The sequence below is a fragment of the Vipera berus genome, assembly GCF_964194415.1.
Source record: "Vipera berus genome assembly, chromosome: 15".
Lineage (NCBI taxonomy): Eukaryota > Metazoa > Chordata > Lepidosauria > Squamata > Viperidae > Vipera > Vipera berus.
Window position 1 is genome coordinate 11,457,633 of NC_138218.1, and position 19,357 is coordinate 11,476,989.

Below are 19,357 nucleotides of genomic sequence, written 5' to 3' on the forward strand. Positions count from 1 at the left end.
AGATTGTGTTTCTGCCCCTACTTTCCTGAAATTCCATGGACAGTTTTTAATCTGGGAGGAAGGGATCTGCTCCCAACTTGGGAAGGTTGTTCTTACCTGCCAAAGTGAAGTGTGCAAGTGGCAAAGGTTGGTTAGATCTTCTAGGAGTTGAGAGCCATCCCCTTCCTGAGGTCACGGGATTTCAGCATTCTTGCTTGGAATCTCATGGGAGCTACGGAGAGATGGTCAAAGTTTCATGAGATTTCAATCATAATTTAAAATTAATTTAAGAAAAAGGGGAAGGGGTGTGGTTCCTCCTGCTCTTCCTCTTTCATCTCCTCCTCTTCCTCCGCCCCCTCCTCCTCCATCTCCTCTTTCTTCATTATCTCTTCCTCCTCCTCCTTTCTTGCACTGGCAAAAGGTAAAAAAATGGCCCTGAAGTCAAACTTGGTTGCACCCAAGCTATTTTCTTAGCAAATGTTATAGTATCTTTTTAGTATCCTCTTCCTTTGGAAATATTTTCCCCACAACTTCTCAGCCTTGTCTGCAGCCCTGAAGTTTCCTTGTGGTCTCCCATCCAACTTCTCACCTGATCCAAACCTGCCTAGCTTCTGAAGCCAGCCTTGTTGAGCAAGGATCTTTCCTCTTGGTGTCCGGTTACGGTTTGAGTAGCTTCCTCTGCTGATGCCTATTTATTTTATGAATAAAAATCTGTATGCTTTGATTTCAAAACAGGCCGAGGAAAATCTGAAGTGAAGTAACCACTGGGCTGGGTGTGAAGGAGTCCTTCTTGGATGATTATTGAAAAGAATGCCGTTTCTTCATGGCTTCCGTAGAATCATCTTCGAATATCAGCCGTTAGTAGACGCTATTCTGGGGTCTCTGGGATTACAAGATCCCGAACGTCAGGAGTTGCCAGAGAGGTAAGCAGCTTTAAGGACAAAGAATTGGAAAAGGGACTCTTTCCACACCGTCCTAGCACAAAAATGTTTTTTTTTTGCTTATTTCCCAACTTTATTAAGGAGATTGCAAAGTCTTTCTCTGCCCATTCTTTCTCTATTTGTAAAAGCTCCAGGTCTGCGGCCGAAGATCAGGGCAAATTTCTGGTTCTCCAGAAGCTGCTGGAAAGCGAGTCCCAATCGGCTTTTTACCAAGAAGGCGTGAGCTACACGTTGTTGAAGGTCGCTGAGCTTGGGCTGGTCCAGGCGGCTGAATTCCTCTTGCACAATGGGGCAGACATCACCTTTGAAGGTTGGGCTTCCCACCCTCCCCTCTTTTGCCTTTATTTTAGAGGAGAGGGAAAACCTCAGGAGGCGTTGAGTTGTGTGTGTGTGGGGGGAGCTTCCTTTAGTTGTGCGCACACACACCTGCCCTGCCACTAAAGGGGATTTCCATTCAAATTTGCAATCTGCTGCTTTTAAATAAGTTCGTCGTTGCATGGCCTGTTTCTCACCAGTAGATGTCGCTGTGCCACTGTTTTCATTTAGGATTACACCAGGGATAATATCAGTGTAGTAGGTAATCCTCAGACTTAGGACTGGTCAAGTTACAACAGACAGAAACAGGTTTGTTAAGTGAATCGGGCTTCAGACGGTCACAAAAGGGGATCACGTGAGCCCCAGAACGCTGCAACTGTCATAAATATGAATCGATTGCCAAGTGTCTGAATTTTGATCATGTGACCGTGGAGGAGGCTGAAATGGTCGTACGTCACTTCTTTCAGTGCTGTTGTAGCTTTGAAGAGTCACTAAATGAACGGTTATAAATCGAGGACTACCTGTAATTCCCCTCCTGGCCTCTAGCTCCACCCCTTTGTCCACAGGCTCCGCCTTAGTTGCTATGCACAGCTAAGAATGTCAAGGCTCCGCCCCGAGTCCTGTGTTCCAAGCTCCTCCTACAGAGGGCCATCTCCAGGGCAACATGGCGGCCTCCCTGCAAGGCTGGCCAGCTGGTCTTTTCAAGGGCCCTTGACTGAGGGGGGTAATGGGGAGGAAGCGGGGGGCCGGCTGCTTCTTCCCCTGCTGGCTTTCCTATTGCGGTGGAATAGAGCTTAATGGTAGGCTTTTTTCTTGCCAGCTCTTGTAACAACAGCCTTGTAGGGTAGGGCAGCCGATGTTTTCAGAGTTTTTTTAAGACTGAAAAAGTAGGAGGGAATATCTGTAGCTCAGGGTTGAACTGTGGCGTCCTTGTTGCTTTCTGAGCTTGGTTGTTTTCCTGCATTTTATTACCCAGCTAGATAATGTCATCAGTGTTAGAAGGGAGTAGGGTGTGTGGGGAGGGGGAGGAGGCCTATGGGATCTTTAATGCTCTCTGAGCTTGTTTTTTTTTCCTTGCAGATGTTTCATGACCTAACAAGGTTACATCATCAGTGCTGGAGAGGAGCGGGCTTTGCTTCTAGCACTGATGATGTTACCTAGTTGGGTCATGAAATGTCTGTAAGGATACCACCAAGCTCAAAGAGCACCAAGGACCCCATTCAGAAAATAGCTTTTTCCCTAGAAGAGAATCTGGAGATTAAAAACATCCCCAACAAGGGGAAGAGGCCCGTTTGGAGTTTTGCATTTAATGTTTTCTGATGAAAATTCCCCACTTTCTGTAGATCCGGTCACTTACTACACAGCCTTGCACATCGCGGTGCTGCGGAACCAGCCTGACATGGTTGAGCTCCTGGTGCAACGCGGCGCAGACATCAATCGCCGAGACCGGGTTTGTAGCCAGCCACACCTGTTGTGTATGTTTGAGTGTGTGTGTTTAAAATGATAATTCCTGGAATTTCTGATAGTTCTGAGGTTTTGCAATCCCAATGCAGACGTGGCCAAAAGGGTGGGATAAAAAGATTGGGGTGCTGGTTCTGTCAATACCCCCCCCCCATGTCAATGGAGGAAAAAACAAGGAATGGGGTGTGGGGGTTCTCCACGGGAGGGGGAGGGGTAGGAAAAAAAGGGGAAATGATAGGAGTAATATAACCCCTTCCTTCTCTAATTGTTCTTAGATTCATGAAAGTAGTCCTCTGGATCTAGCCAGCGAAGAGCCGGAACGCTTGCCTTGTCTGCGGCGTCTCCTCGAACTCGGGGCCGATATCAACGCTGCTGATAAACATGGTCAGTGGTTCTACTTTTTATCTCTGGTTTCATTAAATCACAGCAGTTCACCTCTAGCTTCTTCTAGAATCGCTCCTTTAGAAGCCAGGGATTCATCTCCCAGAATCCCCTACCTTAGTGGCACTGGGATACCACTAAGAATTCTGGGACTTGAAGGATGCCCTCCAGATTCCTTGTCCTTCTTTTCCTCCTCCCTCCTCTTCTGCTCTTCCTCTAATCCGTCTCGCCTTCCCTCCAGGAAAGACAGCTTTGCTGCACGCTCTGGCCAGCAGCGACGGGGTTCAAATCCACAACATAGAAAACATTCGGCTTCTGTTGGAAGGAGGTGAGTTGCTTCCCACCCATCCCTTTTTGGGGGCTGTTTTGGGGAAAGTCCAAATTCTACCCAGGTTGCCAGTGTCCAAGCAGAGCTTTGAGGAAGGATGAATTTCCAGGTTCAGCCGCAAGAAAAAATGGGATTTTCTGCTGTGCGCAAAAAGCTCTTGTGCGGGTTTTCCTTCTTCTTCTTCCTCCCCTTGCTGGTTTTCAACCTGGCGGGATGAGGGAGGCTTTGCTTTTAAAATCTCTTTCAGAAATGAAGAGAATTGCTCCGGTTTAGTGATGGGAGGGTGACGAAGTACAGGTGGACCAAAATTGGGCCAGAACATCTGTGGCTAAGCAAGCCTGGTCGTTAAGGGAGTCGGGCCCAACTTTACAACCTGTATTGCCAAGGTTGTTAAGCGAATCACACGGTCCTTAAATAATTCCAATCTTGTTCCCGTCGGTTCGCTTGTCGGAGATCCCTCGCGAAGGTCATGAGTGGCTATTGTGACGCTTCATTCGCAGGCTCTGCCAGTCTTCTTTTAAGGGCGCTGCCCCGGGGGGGGACCAGTATGCCGTACCCCCCCCACGCAATAAACCACCCCATTTTCTCCCCCCCCGCCACCCCAGGCGCAGACGTCAAGGCCACCACCAAAGATGGGGACACGGTGTTCACCTTCATCATCTTCCTGCTGGGCGAGACGGTGGGCAGCGACGCCGAAGAGGCCAAGCTGATCAACCGCTTCTGCTTCCAGGCCACGCGGCTGCTGATGGCCCATGGGGCCAACCCCAGCGAATGCCCGCCCTACGAGTCCCTCACCCACCTCTGCCTCAAGAGCTTCCGGCTGCATTTCCCACTGCTGCGCTTCCTCCTGGAATCGGGGGCCTCGCCCAGCTGCTCCCTCCACGGACCCGCCTGCTGGTCCGGCTTCGACACCATCTTTGAGCGCCTCTCTTCCCATCTCAGCGAGTCGGAGGACGACAGCTTCTCCTTAGACTTGCTGCAGAAAGCCGAGACCGCCCTGGAGCTGATGATGGCCAGCGGCCCGGTGGTCAAGCTGCCCAGCAACTTCCAGATCGACCTGAGCCACTGCCGCTACCACCAAGAGAAGATTCGGGCGCTTTTCGGGAAGCTGAAACAGCTGGAGAACAGCCCGCCTACCTTGAAGCACCTCTGCCGAGTCTACCTGCGGCAGTATCTCCAGCCTTGGCCCGTGGACGTCAAGGTGAAGGCCCTCCCTCTGCCCAACTGCTTGAAGAAGTACCTCCTTATAGATCCAAGCGCCTCTCTGGAGCAGGTGTGACCTCCCCGGACGAGAACGGACCTCGGACGTTTGCCATCCCGGATCTCGCCATGCTGCGCAGCCAGTGCATGAACTGCCAGATCTCCGTTCAATGTCCAACAGCCGGTTACGCGGGAGACCGTGTCTGTGGCAGCCCGCTCGAGCGGTGGCTACGTGGGAATGGGTTGGGTTGGGGGGAGGTGGAACCTGCGCCGGAATCGCATCCTGATGGCAGCTAAGCTGGTGGAAAAGCCCTTTGTGGGGTTGTGTACCAGTCGAGGAAGGATTTGCCCCTCTGTGCCAAAGGATTGCGAGGTTGTGTAGGCTTACGCTGGAGCTGTATTGAACATCCAGGGTTGGGACAGGAATGCCGACAGCTGATTAAAAGGATGCCCCAACGCTGTTCGCCTCTATTGTTGTGCTGTGGGTAAAACACCCGTTCCCCTTGGTGATAGTCTATTGCAGGTAGTCCTCACTTGCTGATAAGTGGGAACGGGAAGTCCGCTGCTAAGCGAGTCATACCACACGACATCACAGGAGTCCACTAACCGACACTGGTAGTTCCAGAAATCCTAGCTGCCGTTGTTAGCCAAATCCCATGTGGTCCCAGCATCCCACCGTCGTGCCATCGTAATTTTCGACATCCTGCTCTTCCCCATTGGCTTTACAGCAGGCATGCAACCGGAATTGAGCCCAAAATTTCTGCCGCTAAGCGAGACAGTTGTGAAGCGAGTTTTGCCCCATTTTACCTTTCTTGCCGCAGCTGTTAAGTGAATCACTGAGGTTGTTGAGCTGGTAAGGCCGTTAAGGGACTCTGGTGACTTTGCTCGTCAGAGGGGGGGTTCCATGACCCCGGGACACTGCAACTGTCATAAATTCGAGCCCATTGCCAAACATCCAAATTTTGATCACCTGACTATGGGGATGCTGAAAGAGTCGTGGGAAGCAACCACACCTTCCAAAGGCTCCACCGGTTGATTGTTTTCACTGTCAGAAATTTCTCCTTATTTCTAGATTCTCTCCTTGGTTAGTTTCCATCTGTTGCTTCTTGTCCTGCCTTCGGGTGCTTTGGAGAGGAGGTTGACCCCCTCTTCTTTATGGCAGCCCCTCAAATATCGGAACCACGCTATCATGTCACCCCTGGTCCTTCTCTTTACTGGACTAGACGTAGCGAATTTAAGATACCCAGTTCAGGATATCTTCAGCCTGTAATTCTGCACTTCTTTACAGCCAAAGCTGCTGTTCTATCAATCCAACTGACTGTGAATTTTAGGAAAATCAAATCTTTAAAAAAAATTGCAAAGCAAAATGCAGCATCGTGAGCCTGCTCATTTTTCCCCTCTTCCCTCCCCACCCCTTTTTTTTCCTTGTGTCATTTTGGATTGCTTAAAAACGCAGGATTGTTCTTAAAGCCAACTGGGGATTTTTGTGGTGGTTTTTGCTGAAACGGGGGAGGAAAAAAAAAACTCGAACAAGCCAGGAAGATGATGGCAGATTCTAGAGATTCAATTCCACAACTTTCCCGCACCATACAAAGTGGGTTCTTCGGCTCGTTTTTCCAACCATCACAACAAACCAACATAGGAGACTACAATCACGCTTACCTTTACTTCCCCTGTCCCAGTCCATTTTGCTGCCCAGGGACACAACCGCCTTTCCCTCCCTGCTCCCCACCTCTTGAGACCCCAGCCGATCTCCCCTCTTTTCCCTTCATCCTGGCCTGCTGGAAACCATGGTTTGCCCCGGAGCACCATGGGAACGCTTCCTGGGTCTCCTTCACCTCATGGCTAACGTATAGACGTGATAGATCTCATCTGGAAAATTCTCCTGTTTTTCCTGGGCCAAAAGACTCAGCCCGGCACGGCGGATGATCTTACACACCACATCCAGATCCCGGCAAAGGCTACTGTCCACTTCGTCCATGATGACCCCTTCTTGGGCCATGTTGTCCTTAATGACGATGATGCCGTTGGGACAGAGCCCTAGGCGACACCTTTGCAAGAAGCTCAGGAGGTGCTCGTCCGTCAGGTGTCCTGTTGGGGAAGGAGAAACAGGGCCAGGTGAGATCCTGGCAGCCAGAGGAGTTAATTCTACTTTATTGTCAGGGCTACGTCGACGGACGCTTGCCAGTCTGACGGTGCAACTCTCCCGCCGTCTCTTTTTACAGCCTGAGAAGCTAGGAAGAGTCTCTTCTGAGTCTTTCTCCATCCATTATGCAGCTCTGGGCTCTGCTCTCTTACCTGACGGTTGTCTATTAAGAAAATCTTGCAAGTCTGAAAGTACAAATCTCTTTTACAGTCTGAGCAGTTGGGACGGTTTATTTCGGGAGTTTTTTTCTCTGCCTGTTATGCGGCTGTGGGCTAGGCCAGGGGTAGGCAACCTCGGCTCTTTTATGACTCACGGACTTCAACTCCCAGAATTCCTGAGCCAGCATAGCCGGCTCAGGAATTCTGGGAGTTGAAGTCCGCGAGTCATAAAAGAGCCAAGGTTGTCTACCCCGGCACTCTCTTACCTGACTGTTCTCTAAAGCTACATTAACAGAATCTTGAGCATGTTATGAAAGTACAAATTGGGGAAATTGTTTGGTCGCTTCTGCGAGCGATACGCACCGATTACCCACTGGATCCAGATGACGTCGTAAGTGTTAGGCTCCGGGCTGAAGTCTTGCAGCCCACAACAGAAGTAATTTCGCACCCGTTGGCCTTCCGTCCCCAGGTATGTCCTGGCCTTATTCAGGAAGTCTTCCGTCACGTCCACCATGTCCACAGCTTTGAAAAGGGGCAGCAATAGTCTCTTTGTAATCCGCCCAATGCCGGCACCGCAGTCTAAGGCCAAGGCTGTGCCGGTCCTGTTTGGCCCGTCCTAGACAAAAAAACCCTGACCTTCAAAACCAAGCAATGCGTTTCACCTTTCTCCCCACCTATTTAATTCAAAACGAAATCCTGCTCTCTTCCCCCCCCCCGCTCCTCTGTTTAATTTCATATTATTGGCCATATTATCATTTTACATTGTTAGAGAGAATGGGAGAGAGACCGAGAGAGGGATGAACAGAAATGAGAGAGAAAGAGAGTGGGAGGCAGGCACAGGCCAGCCAGGAATCTGCTATCACCACCCCTACAAAACCTGCTCACCCTCAAAAACCGGAGCAAAAATTTTCTGGAGCTGCTGATGTCAATACTGGAAATATGCCCGTAGCCCCCCAGCATCCCATCCACGGTGGGGGGGATGTCCTTCCAGTATTTTTCGGCCTTGGAGTAGAATTCCAGCTCATCTTCCACCCCATCGCTGGCCATGGCTGCGGTTTTCGTTTTCCTCCAGAAAAGCCAGGCGGTTTTCGGACGCTGGGCGGGCTTTTCCCTTTTGTAAGGGGAGAAAGAAAGCAGGAGAGGGGGTTAAACAGAAGAAGAACAACAACACCAACCCAATAATTCTGAAGCTGGATAAAAATGCAACTTCCTCCTGTTTAAGATGCAAAGAGAAAAGAAAAAAAACCCTAGCCACAGGATTTGTACCTTGTACCCATCTGCCAAACTGTCAAATTGGGGGTCACTCTGCCAATCAAAGCAGAGCTGAGTTGGGGTGCCTAGTCCCCATTTGGTTTAGTTGAGCCTGAACCCCTCATTCTGCCCAGTAATTTCTATTCATCTCCCTGTCTTGCAAAGCAATTTAGCTGCCATTTTTGGCCCCTGAAAAGTCGGGGTTCCCTAATTATATTCAGTGCTTCTCCTCCCCCCCCTTCCCACCTCTACGCCCCCCCCCCCCGACAGCTGATATTCCCTAGGGTGGTTATAAAGGGCTGGTGTTTTCCTCTACCCTCCGCTTCTGGCTTTCCTTGAGCGTGGTAAACTTTCCAAGCTGTTTTTTTTTAAAGTTTTTAATCGGTTAGCAAGCTGGTGAGGTAGAAATAGCTGAAATAAATCATATGCTGCTTAATAACCACGGATTGATCTGTCCTCTAAGGAATTTAATCTGCTTTTTTAAAGCCACTAGGGCTAAATGCAATTAAACAATGCACTCCAAAACGCATTTCGGCCTTCTGATCCAGATCTCTGGATTGCTCTATTAGAGAATCTATTAGGGAGAGACGGGTGAAGGCCGGGGTTGGCTATTGCCAGTGTACAAAATGGACAGATGTAGAGTGCAGGCTGTGTTGTAATTGCCAAACTATGTGTGACCAAGATGACGGGCCTTGGGGACTAAATATATACATTTGTTAGGGGAGATGCCGTTCCGTGTCCAATTATGGACACAGGCCGAGGGTTAGCCAACATGCGCTCCCTATGGGCCCCTAATGAATTCTCAGTCCTAACAAGGCAGGTAAGAAGCATTCACACTAAACCAGGGTTTTAAATCAGGGATAGCCAAGCAGCCCAGTTCGTAGCCCAAGCCATAGCCTCATCTCCCATAGCCTCATCTGCCTGGGTTCTGACCCCGCAATCAGCCTGATGTGCAAATCAAGCCAGGTTTAATGCTAGTCACTAAGTTCCTTTCTTCCGTAAAACTATTTCTTCAGCAAGGTATGGCTGTGTGAATAAGCCTCCTTGGTTAATAAGCCTGGATATGCTGAATTCCTTAGGACAAGGCTTGGCAGTTTCTCCCATGGTGTAATTATTTAAAAGCCACGCTCACACGATTAAAGCAAACAATTGTTGTGTGAACGTGACTTTTAAATAATTTTAAAAGTTGAGCCATCCCAGCGGGTGCATTCACACAATGGAGAAATTAAAGTTAAAGAGATGTAATGCTTTAATGGGGTGCATAAAACAGTCACTTGTTGCTGGCCAAAGAATTCGGACTAGGCCCGGATCCTGTCGATTAGTCAGATTGTGGTTTAACATAACCCTGGTTTAGTTCAAATCCTAACCTACCCTTTTGCTCTTTTCTCTCCAACACAGCAAATAGTCTTGCCGTGTTTAAGGTTAACTATCTCTCAGTACTAAACTTAGTTTATTCAAACCCTGATTAAAGATCCTGCCCTAGCACTGTGTCACAAAAATAACCGAATTAGCAAGGCTAGGACCAGGGGGAAATGGGGCTGTGGGCCGGGTTCCCGCGTGAAGATATAACGTGTGAACCGGGTCGGGTTGCTCTGCCACCGTGTTTGGGGGGGAAGGGCGACGTGGGGTGGGGGCAAGGCAGGCAGCGACCCCTACGAGGGGCTGGAGGGAAGGGGCTCAACCCAGGCACACCCAACTACTGCCAGCATTAGATTCCTCAAACAGGGGCGCAGGGGTTCAGTCGGACCCCAATTTAGAAGCGTAAAGGGGGAGGGGAGAAGAGGGGGTGCCAAGCTGCGGCGGGGGGAGCTTTCCTCCCCCTGCAGGACAACGGAGGAGACCCCCTGCGCCCCCTCCCAGCGCCAGAGCCAGCCACGTGGAGAGGCAGGCAAAGCCGCATGGGGGCTCGCCTGCTCCGGAGTCGCTCCGCTTTTCCTACCGCCTCTTCCCGGTGGGAACTCACCGCCGGGAGAGCGGCCGGGGCGGCTGCGGGAAGCACGTCCGCTCCTCCGCGCTGCCCTGGCCGCTTGGCAAGGCGCCTCCTCCGGCTGACGCTCCGCCTGCGGGCGCCTCTCCTCTCCGGCGCGCCTCGCCAGTGCGCATTGGGCCGGCCAGTCTCCTCCTCCGCGGCACGCAATTTCCTTCGCTGCCCGGGCGGAGGTGGAGGAGGAGGAAGAGAGCCACGGAGCGCAGGGAGCGCGGCTGGCCGTGCGCAACAGCCCCGGCATCACAAAGGGCTGCGCCACCGGCCAGCCCAGAGGGAGCTCAGAGCGCTCCGGGAAGCGCATCCTTCGGCTGGGTCCCCTTCTTCCAAGCGCGGGCTGCCAAGAAAGTCGCCCCTGGTTTGGGCATCGGCTGGCTTGGAGCGCCTCGTTCGGAAACCCGGGCTTAGCGCAGGCTGCACATCTGTAACGATGCAGGACAGAACAAATCAGAATGGCTACAGGTCTCCTGCTTGCGCAGGGGTTGGACTGGGTGACCTCCAAGGTCCCCTTCCAACTCTGTAATCTGCATCAGGATGATGAGAGAGCCTCGAGGTGGTCTTCGGACAGCATTGTGTTAAAAAAAAAGGCTATATATATTAGAATAGAACAGAGCTGGAAGGGACCTTGGAGGTCTTCTAGTCCAGTCCCCTGCTCGTGCAGGAGAAATTTGAATTTATCTAACAAGAATTGTTGCAAGTGAATCAGGCAAATATTTATGAAAATAAAAATTGTTGCAAGTGAATGGTGCAAATATTTATGAAAATAAAAATTGTTGCAAGTGAATCGTGCAAATATTTATGAAAATAAAAATTGTCGCAAGTGAATTGTAATTAGTTAGTAAACAAAAAATGGTTGCAAGTGAACCAGGCAAATGAATTAAGCAAATGTTTTTGAAACAAAAAAAGAAATAAAGTACAACCTCAAATATACCAGTGCTAATAAAATCAAGGAAAAATAGAATAAGTGCCATTTGTAGAAACTATATTAACTAAAAGTGTCAACACAGAAACAGTCTTTCTCAAACTTTGCCTTTTAAAACATGTGGACTCTAACTCCCAGAATCCCTCATTTCGCTCATTTCCCCCCTCCCATATGGAAAAAAGGCCCACCCACACTTGCTGGGGTATTTGGCAGTTGAAGTCCACATGTCTTAAAGTTGCCACGTTTGAGAAACTGATAGAAAACTAGCCCGACCTTTAAATGTTATTAAATCCGGAGGAGAGGGATTTTTTTTTTAGCTTACTTGCTATGAGAGCAGCCCAGGACTGCTTGATGTTTAGGGTAATCTGTTTGACAAACACAAGACAATTCAGAACCCAGGTCCTGGGGACTGTCTGGAGGCAGCATCAGAAAAGGACTACTGAACAAGCTTGGGGTTTAAACAGAATTGCAGAATAACGGGAGGGACCCTGGAGGTCTTCTAGTCCAACCTACACCGTTCCAGACAAACGTCTGTCCATCTGTTCCTCTAGTGATGCAAACAGAGTCAAAAGGAAACTAATTTGGCCTGTGCTGGGGAAGGCACTGGACTAGCAATCAAGGAAGCCCGAGTTCTAATTCTGCTTTAGGCTAAGCTGGGTGACTTTGGCCCGTCCCTCCCTCCCAGTCCAACCCACCTTAAGGGTCGTGGGGTGGGGAAAATAGGAGGAAACACACCTAGCACCTTCAATTGTAAAAGGATGGGGATATATAGGAGCTGTGGTGCCACAATGCATGCGGCATTGCAGACTAACTCTGCCCACTGCCGGCAGTTCGACCCTGACCAGCTCAGCCTCCTGTCCTTGCGAGGTGGGTAAGATAAGAAGATGCTGGCTCTGTACACTGCTTAGAGAGGGCTGCAAAAGCACTGTGAAGAGGTATGTAAGTCTGAGTGCCATTGCTGTCAACTGAATAAACAGAGCATGGACCACACAACCCTAATCACAGCAGTGTTGAGGAATTTTCCATCACAAGGAGGACCAGGGATGTCATTTGCCATATGCGGGCCAAAACGGCTGTCTGAAATACAGGCTTTCCTGGGATCTGGGGAAGAGGGCCTGTTTGCCTGCGGTCGAAATAACAGGAAATGGAAGTATTTTTACCTCTGTATTACAATAAGAAGGGAAGGTGCAGGCTGTGTTGCTGAGAATTCAGTTGGCAAAATACCGGTAATGGAACTTACCAGTAACGATGCTAGCCAATCAAAAGGAAGAGAGGTGGGTGCCCAAGATGGAGGTCATTGGGTGCTCTACGGATTTGGGGATCCTGGTGGGGAGGGGGGGACCCTCCAAGCCCAGAGTTGGTGGCCCCAGGATGAGATAGAATCACTAGAGTTGTGTTTTTCAAGCTTGGTAATGTAAGATGGGTAGAGCTCAACTCCTGGAATCTTACCATGCTGGCTAGGGAATTCTGGGGGTTGAAGTCCACACCTCTTAAAGTTGCCTATCTGGAGAGAGGGAAAAAACACTGCTTTTTTGGGGGGGGGGAGCTAGTTTGGTCTTTCGTAAGTTCGAGTGCTATATCTTAGGCATGAAAGCCGGCTGGGTGACTTTAGGCCAATCACCAGGAGACGATGAGTTCAGAGATGAACTCATGGCAGTTGTAGCATCCTGGGGTCATGTGATCGCACTTAAGGGGAAAAGCTGGATTCACTTAAAGACTGCGATTACTTTAACATCTGCAGGGGTTTGCTTAACAATCAGGGCAAAAAATATCAGTCACAAATCAAGGATGACCCGTAGTTTGTTGTGTGAACCCAGCCAAGCAATTGCTTGCAAGTTTTGATAAACTGCAGAACTAGTGGATCATGCCGTATTGCTCATTGGCCACAAGGGGGGAGTATTGCAATGGTTTTGGCCGGGCTTGCTTTTGCCTGGAATTCTGTAATTAAATTCAACTTTGGGCTTTTCTTTGTTAAGCGATGGCAAAACCCCTTCTTCCCATTTCTCCAGCTTCCTTCACTGTCCGTTGACCGTGGGAAGAAGCTGTCCTCGGCCAGGCCTGTCTTGGGAACCTGGGGAGGCCTGCAAGGGGCCCCCTTCCAGCCCCATCTCAATTCCAGGCAAGAAGGAATAAAACTCCTGGCAGTTTGTTCTTCTTGAGGCTGTGTCTGGCCTCACACAACGCACGAAAGATGGGCTGGGTTGGGTCTCTGGCGTAAGCGTGCACTGGGCAAAGTTCTCTAACTTTAGCCGATGAAGCTAAAAGCGAGAACAATCGCTTGTATAAACAGAGGCACAGAAAATCACCTGAAGTATTAGGACCACTTTAGTAAGGCCACACCTGGAATACTGCATCCAGTTTTGTCACCACATTACAAAAATGGTGTTGAGACTTTGGGAAAAGTGCAAAGAAGAGCAACTAAGATGATCAAAGGCCTGGAGACAAAAGCATATGAAGAACGGTTGCAGGAATTCGGTATGGCCAGTCTAGAGAAAAGAAGGACTAAGGGGGGGGGGGACATGATAGCAGCATTCCAATGTTTGAGGGGCTGCCACAAAGAAGAGGAGGGGGGGTCAACCTATTCCCCAAAGCACCTGAAGGCAAGAGGAGAAACAACGGATGGAGACTCGTGAAGGAGAGAAGCAACCTGGAACTAAGGAGAAGCTTCCTGACAGAACAATTAACCAGTGGAACAGCCTGCCTCCAGAAGTTGTGGGTGCTTCATCGCTGGAGGTTTTTAAGAAGAGACTGGACAGCCAATTGTCCAGTATTGCGTAGGGTCTCCTGCTTGAGCAGGGGGCTGGACTAGATGACCTCCAAGGTCCCTTCCAGCTCTATGGTTCAGCCAAATGTGCTACACCCATTTTCACTATTCAGGTGAAAGAGGAAAGAATGGGGGGGGGAAGGAGAGAGAAAAGAAGGGAAGATGAAAGGTGGTATTAAGCCATTAATTCTCAAGAATCCTAGACGGGTGTTTCATTTACAAGTAGCTCTCGACTTACAAGAGTTCATTTAGCGACCGTTCAAAGTTATAACGGCACTGAAAAAAGCAGCTTGTGACTGTTTTTCCATCCCCGTGGTCACGTGATCAAAATTCAGACGCTTGGCAACCGGCTCACGTTTATGACGGTCACGTGACTCCCTTTTGCGAACTCACTGGAAAAATGTTTCACTTAGCAACGTGAACTTTGGGCTCAATTGTAGCCGTGACTTGAGGACCACCTGTATGGACTGAATTTATGTAGCCGCCCGTCTCGCTTGCATTTAGCCAGCCCCAGGACCTTCCCTCGACCCGGGGTGGGTGGGGGAGTGGGGGGATAGGTGACCTTTGCCCTGCCTTCCTGCTCTCTGGCCTTCTTCCCACCATATGCTTGGCTCCATCCTCAAATTCACTTCTTCTCCAAAGCCCCCAAACCCTCCACCCCCAGCCCCATTTTTCCTGTGCCCCCCTCCTCAGCCAAAGCCAGCAGGCTGGGCAAAACCTGAACCGCCAAAGGTAGCAATTGTAAAAATAAAAATAATGATACTATAAGGACTCACACACACACACACACACACACACCACTGTCCCCTTCCATCCTCTGCTCTTTCACAGGCTCTTTTGACTGCCAGCCTGTGAATCCTGCTCCATTTTCCCTCCGAGACCCCTCGGCCATCCACACATGTTGTAATTCGCTTCCTCTCCGCCCTTCCCTTCCTCACCCGCCTCTGAACAGCCAGCCAGGCCAAAACCTTGTGCTAAAACCTGTAGCATCAACCATTCTGATCAGGCTGTATCTTTGAAAAGAAAAAAAACAACAAAGTTTGTGTGTGTTTGTGAGTCTGTGTGTGTGTGTTTTTGGGGCGAGGGCCCAGCATCCAGAAGCTGAAGGACTGTCCCCAAATTAAATCTAGGGTGTAGTGGGGTGCGCTGAGTCCAATTACACTTGGCAGATTTATTTCGTTTTTCAGTCCACGCTTTTCACACAAATGATTAAAATTTATCGGTCTGCAAACACATCCAATGTGAATTCCCAGCAACCAGATAAATGCAAAACAGAGACTCACGAGATGGCCAATTTTTCTCTCCCTTCCCTTCCTTGTCCCTCCCCCCAATGGGGAGGGGGAGGGGAGATGCTTAGCAACTGATCCGCAATTAGGAGAGTGGCTGGAAGAAACTGTCTCAAAGGTTGTCTGGAATCTCTGCCGGGATTTGGAATGGTCCAATAGATACTCCAGGATCCCTTTTGGCTCCTAAAAGACTCTCAAATCACAACTGTAAAATTTCAGAGAGCCACCAGATGGCAGCCAAGAATTAGATTTTTGGATGCCTCTTTGCTGAACTCTGCTGGTTAGTTCCAGTTTTGCAATTGTAATGAAGTTGTTCTAAAATGGAGCTACTCCAGAAATGTAGAATGCAGAATTAACAGTTGGAAGGGACTCTGTTACTTCTTGTTTTGCCTGCAGGTGCTTTGGAAAATAGGTTGAGCCATTCTTCTCTGTGACACCCCTCAAATAACAGGAGACTGCTATCGTGTCACCTCAGGTCCTTGATGATGAAAAAATGATGGAAGCATTTTTTTAAAGCCATCTTAATTCTTGTCCTTACTCCGTTTTCTTTTGGCGCTGTCCACCTTCTCTTGTCCAGAGGTGGTTTGAATTTTCATTTTTATGGTAGCAGAGAGGAAAACCAGCCCCAAGCGCATTAGACGAGTTTGATTCAAAGCTTTCTAAAAATGATACTGTTGATGGTGGAAAAAAATATTTTGGGGTAGTGGGAAGCAAATTCTTTAAAGAGTTCTGTCTCACCATCAATAACAGAACAGGAAGGGACCCTGGAGGTCTTCTAGTCCAACCCCCTGCTCAAGCAGGAGACCCTATACAATTACAGAAAAATTGGTTGCCAAGTCTCTTCTTAAAAATCTCCAGTGATGAAGAACCCACAAGTTCTTCTTTTCACTAGACTATCTATGATTGTTAAGCAACTGGACATACGTTGAGGAAGAAGATGGTAGATAGATAGATAGATAGATAGATAGATAGATAGATAGATAGATAGATAGATAGATAGATAGATGGTAGATATAGTATTTCTTTTATGTCTTCTTAAAAAAAGGCTTGTTCTGGCCACTGTATCAACAGAAGAAGAAACCTCGATTAAACTAGGCTTGTTAATTTCACAGCCAGTCTCCTGCGCTCCCATCTGCTGGCAAAGAGGCAGGCAGAGATGCAGAAACAGGAGGAAAAGGAAAGTCTAGCATCTTCCAACCAAGGCTTTGGGGGACTAGTTGTGGCTTGGGTGGGGGATAACACAAACACGGAAGTCAGAGAGAAAGGAACAGAGAGAGAAAGAAAAGAAGAAAGAGAAAGACAGAGAGAAAGAAAGAGAAAGACCGGCAAAAAGACAAAGAAAAAGAGAACGAGAACTAGAGAGGAGGAGAGGAAGAAAGAGAAAAAGATGGAGAGAAAGAAAAGTCTGGCTAAATCTGCCGACTAGGATGGGGGAAAAATTTCCGTTGGTAATGGCTGGCCTGTCGCCAAATTTCCTTTTTTGCTCCCTCGGAAAACAGGGACCCTGCCTGGACTGCGGGCCGACCGAGACGGAGGCCGCCGTGATCTGGAACGCCGAAGCAGCTGCCTGTTTTTGTTTCCCCGAGGCTGAGCTTTCTTCTCCCCCCTGGTTGGGGGGCAGCCTTTTTTCCAGCCTGTTCTCCATCCTGTCCGATCTGCCCTGCCTCCTTTTGGCCTCCATCTGCTTCTCAGCAGGCTGGGGGTCTCCCACCCACCCCCCTGGGGATGCTAGGGAGGCCTTTCCAGCCTCTCCTGGCCCCCTTGGGTTGGACTCAAGGCAAGATTTCCCTCTTAAGGTAAAGGTAAAGTTTCCCCCGCACACACGTGCTAGTCGTTTCCGACTCTAGGGGCCGGTGCTCATCTCCGTTTCAAAGCCGAAGAGCCAGCGCTTGTCCGAGGACGTCTCCGTGGTCACGTGGCCGGCATGACTAGACGCCAAAGGCGCACGGAACGCTGTTACCTTCCCACCGGAGCGGTCCCTATTTTTCTACTTGCATTTTTACGTGCTTTCGAACTGCTAGGTTGGCAGAAGCTGGGACTTGTAACAGGCGCTCACTCTGTTACGCGGCACTCGGGATTCGACCCACCAAACTGCCGACCTTCTGATCGACAGGCTCAGCGTCCTAACCCACTGAGCCACCACGTCCCTCTAGGGACCCTCTAAATCTGGGCTTCTTCAACCTCGGGGGTGTTGGGATGGGTGGGCTTCAATTCCCCAGACAGCCTGGTGGCTGCAGAATTCTGGGAGTCAGTCCATATCTCTTCAAGTCAGCAACACTGCTCTAAAAGGCTACCCAGAGCCTTGGGCACTCCCATCCTTGTTAGGAAATGCTTGTGGCAGGTTCTTAGAGCTAACATGGTTAGATAATGGTCAGGTGGGTTTCCTAAAACACATCTCACAGGGGATGATGGCTTCAAGGGAGGCTTTTGCTGCATTTGAAGGAGGACAACAATAACCTGGAACACATCCAGAAAGGAAGAGACGGTCTTAAACCATGGCAACGTCAAGGTGTGTGGACTTCCATTCCCACATTTCCCAGCTAGGAATCCTGGGAGTTGAAATCCACATATTTTTCAACTTGCTCAGGTTGAAAGATATGGTCTACAGGACCTCTCAGACCCCTTCCAGCCTCAACCTTCCACGATCCTCCTCCTCCTAGCTGCCATCCCTGTTCAACAGTCTTGGTGGCCAGATTCACACAACCATTTTTCTCTTGCAGCTTTTTCCCCTGTTAAAATCCCTGTTTCCCCCTTTCCCCACCTCAAGAAAAAGCTCTTTTCCACGCCTCATTCCCAGGCAATGCTTGCAAAGAACCCCGGAGCCAAATGCACTGTCCATTCCCAAGGCAGGCAGAAATCCAGCCGGGAAGTTCTCTGCCACCTTCCCAGGTGAATCGCGCTTGGCGGAAGGAGTCAGCCAGCGCATTGATGTCAGATAGGTAAAAAGCTCCTTCAGCATTGTCAGGTTTTTAGAGGGGAGGAAAGCCAGAAAGCCTGGACTGAACGCAGCAACTGGCTTGCTGGGGGACCCACTGGCTCTTGATATACCAGGTTCCAGACAGGTTTTTGCAGAGATGACTGGGATGTCCAGTAGAAGTTCCTATTTAAAAAAAGGGGGGAGGGGAACGCACCAGCCAAAATGCAAATGCCAGGGCTTAGGGACTCTGCCTTGGCAATGCCAGCCCTGCTCCAAGCGAGCCTCGGTGCCGTCCAGGGTTTGCATCAGACCGCGCGGCTTGTGAAGTTGTATAGCAGCCGAGATTAACTGCGTGAGCCCAAACCCGCTTTTGTCCCCAGCTTATTCGCGCGGCTGTGCAGCCCTGCTTTCTGCTCGCAGCTATAGAAACTGGGGAGCCAAAAGCAGCCCTTTTTCGCAGGCTTTCCTGTCTTTAATCCCTGGCAGAAATGTCAGGCTGGGAGGGGGAAGAAATACACTGCCTAAAGTTTGGCAAGCAATTATATTGTAGGATCAAGTGTGTAGAGGCAGGCAGGCGGGTAGGCTGAGGGAGGGAGGGAGGGAACAAGGAGAAGGAAGGGAGGGAGGAAGGAAGGAAGGAAGGAAGGAAGGAAGGAAGGAAGGAAGGAAGGAAGGAAGAAGAGGGAAGGAAGGAAATATATATTTTTTAAATGACTTCCAACATTTTATCCGTCTAGAACAGGGCTTCTCAAATTTCAGCAACTTTACTGCTGTGTGCCCTTGAACTCCCAGAAGTTCCCAACCAGTCGGTATGCTGACTGTTGAATTCTGGGAGCTGAAGTCCACCTGTGCTAACTGGGGGATTCTGGGAGTTGCTGGGTTTTAGAATCCTTGGTCTTAAGTCTCTCTGGATCATGAACATCACCATCTAGTCCCCAAACAAGTTTCTGGTGCAACCTTCTGCCAACCAAACCACGACGTCTCATGTGACACCTTGAGAGTCAACCATTTTTCTCCCTCCCACCCATGTTTGTGGACAGCGGACCACGAATGCAGAGCTGGGGGGCAGACTCAGCCTTGGAGAAGGTTGTGCAAGACAAAAATTGCTTCTCTCTCTTTCCTCTCTTTCCCTTCCTTCCTTCCATCCTTCCTTCCTCTTTCTTTTTTTCTCTTTCTTTCTTTTTCTTTCCTCTTGCACCCAGCTCTTCTTCAAACCTTCTGGAGCTCTTCTTCAGAGAAAAACCACGTGGAAAAAGGGTTAATCCAGCTTGTCTTGTTTACAGCACTGGCCTGGTCATGTGATGCCTGTCTGCTTCCTGCAACA

The 19,357-nt window shown here is 49.5% G+C and overlaps 3 protein-coding genes across 8 annotated transcripts in view; 1 reads left to right on the forward strand and 2 right to left on the reverse strand.

The window, feature by feature from the left end:
• PRRX2 (paired related homeobox 2) overlaps positions 1-705 on the reverse strand; it is a 24,701-nt gene extending 23,996 nt beyond the window's left edge. For all 3 annotated transcript variants that reach the window (XM_081339960.1, XM_081339957.1, XM_081339959.1), the window contains exon 1: positions 97-705. The gene's annotated coding sequence lies outside the window, so the exon portion shown is untranslated. The remainder of the gene's footprint in view (positions 1-96) is intronic.
• ASB6 (ankyrin repeat and SOCS box containing 6) overlaps positions 1-5,379 on the forward strand; it is a 7,513-nt gene extending 2,134 nt beyond the window's left edge. Inside the window, exons 2-7 of one of the 2 annotated variants that reach the window (XM_081339953.1) lie at positions 715-902; positions 1,049-1,230; positions 2,579-2,685; positions 2,972-3,080; positions 3,319-3,405; positions 4,011-5,379. In XM_081339953.1, coding sequence (XP_081196079.1) covers positions 790-902; positions 1,049-1,230; positions 2,579-2,685; positions 2,972-3,080; positions 3,319-3,405; positions 4,011-4,684 — 1,272 coding nt within the window. In that variant the 5' untranslated portion in view covers positions 715-789 and the 3' untranslated portion in view covers positions 4,685-5,379. The remainder of the gene's footprint in view (positions 1-714; positions 903-1,048; positions 1,231-2,578; positions 2,686-2,971; positions 3,081-3,318; positions 3,406-4,010) is intronic. The other variant, XM_081339952.1, reaches the window with a different exon arrangement.
• A 728-nt stretch (positions 5,380-6,107) lies between these two features.
• NTMT1 (N-terminal Xaa-Pro-Lys N-methyltransferase 1) overlaps positions 6,108-19,357 on the reverse strand; it is a 19,888-nt gene continuing 6,638 nt past the window's right edge. Inside the window, exons 1-4 of one of the 3 annotated variants that reach the window (XM_081339956.1) lie at positions 10,100-10,116; positions 7,795-8,020; positions 7,273-7,525; positions 6,108-6,696 (exon numbers count right to left, since the gene is read on the reverse strand). In XM_081339956.1, the coding sequence (XP_081196082.1) occupies positions 6,440-6,696; positions 7,273-7,525; positions 7,795-7,956 (672 nt within the window). In that variant the 5' untranslated portion in view covers positions 7,957-8,020; positions 10,100-10,116 and the 3' untranslated portion in view covers positions 6,108-6,439. The other 2 variants (XM_081339954.1, XM_081339955.1) reach the window with 2 other exon arrangements.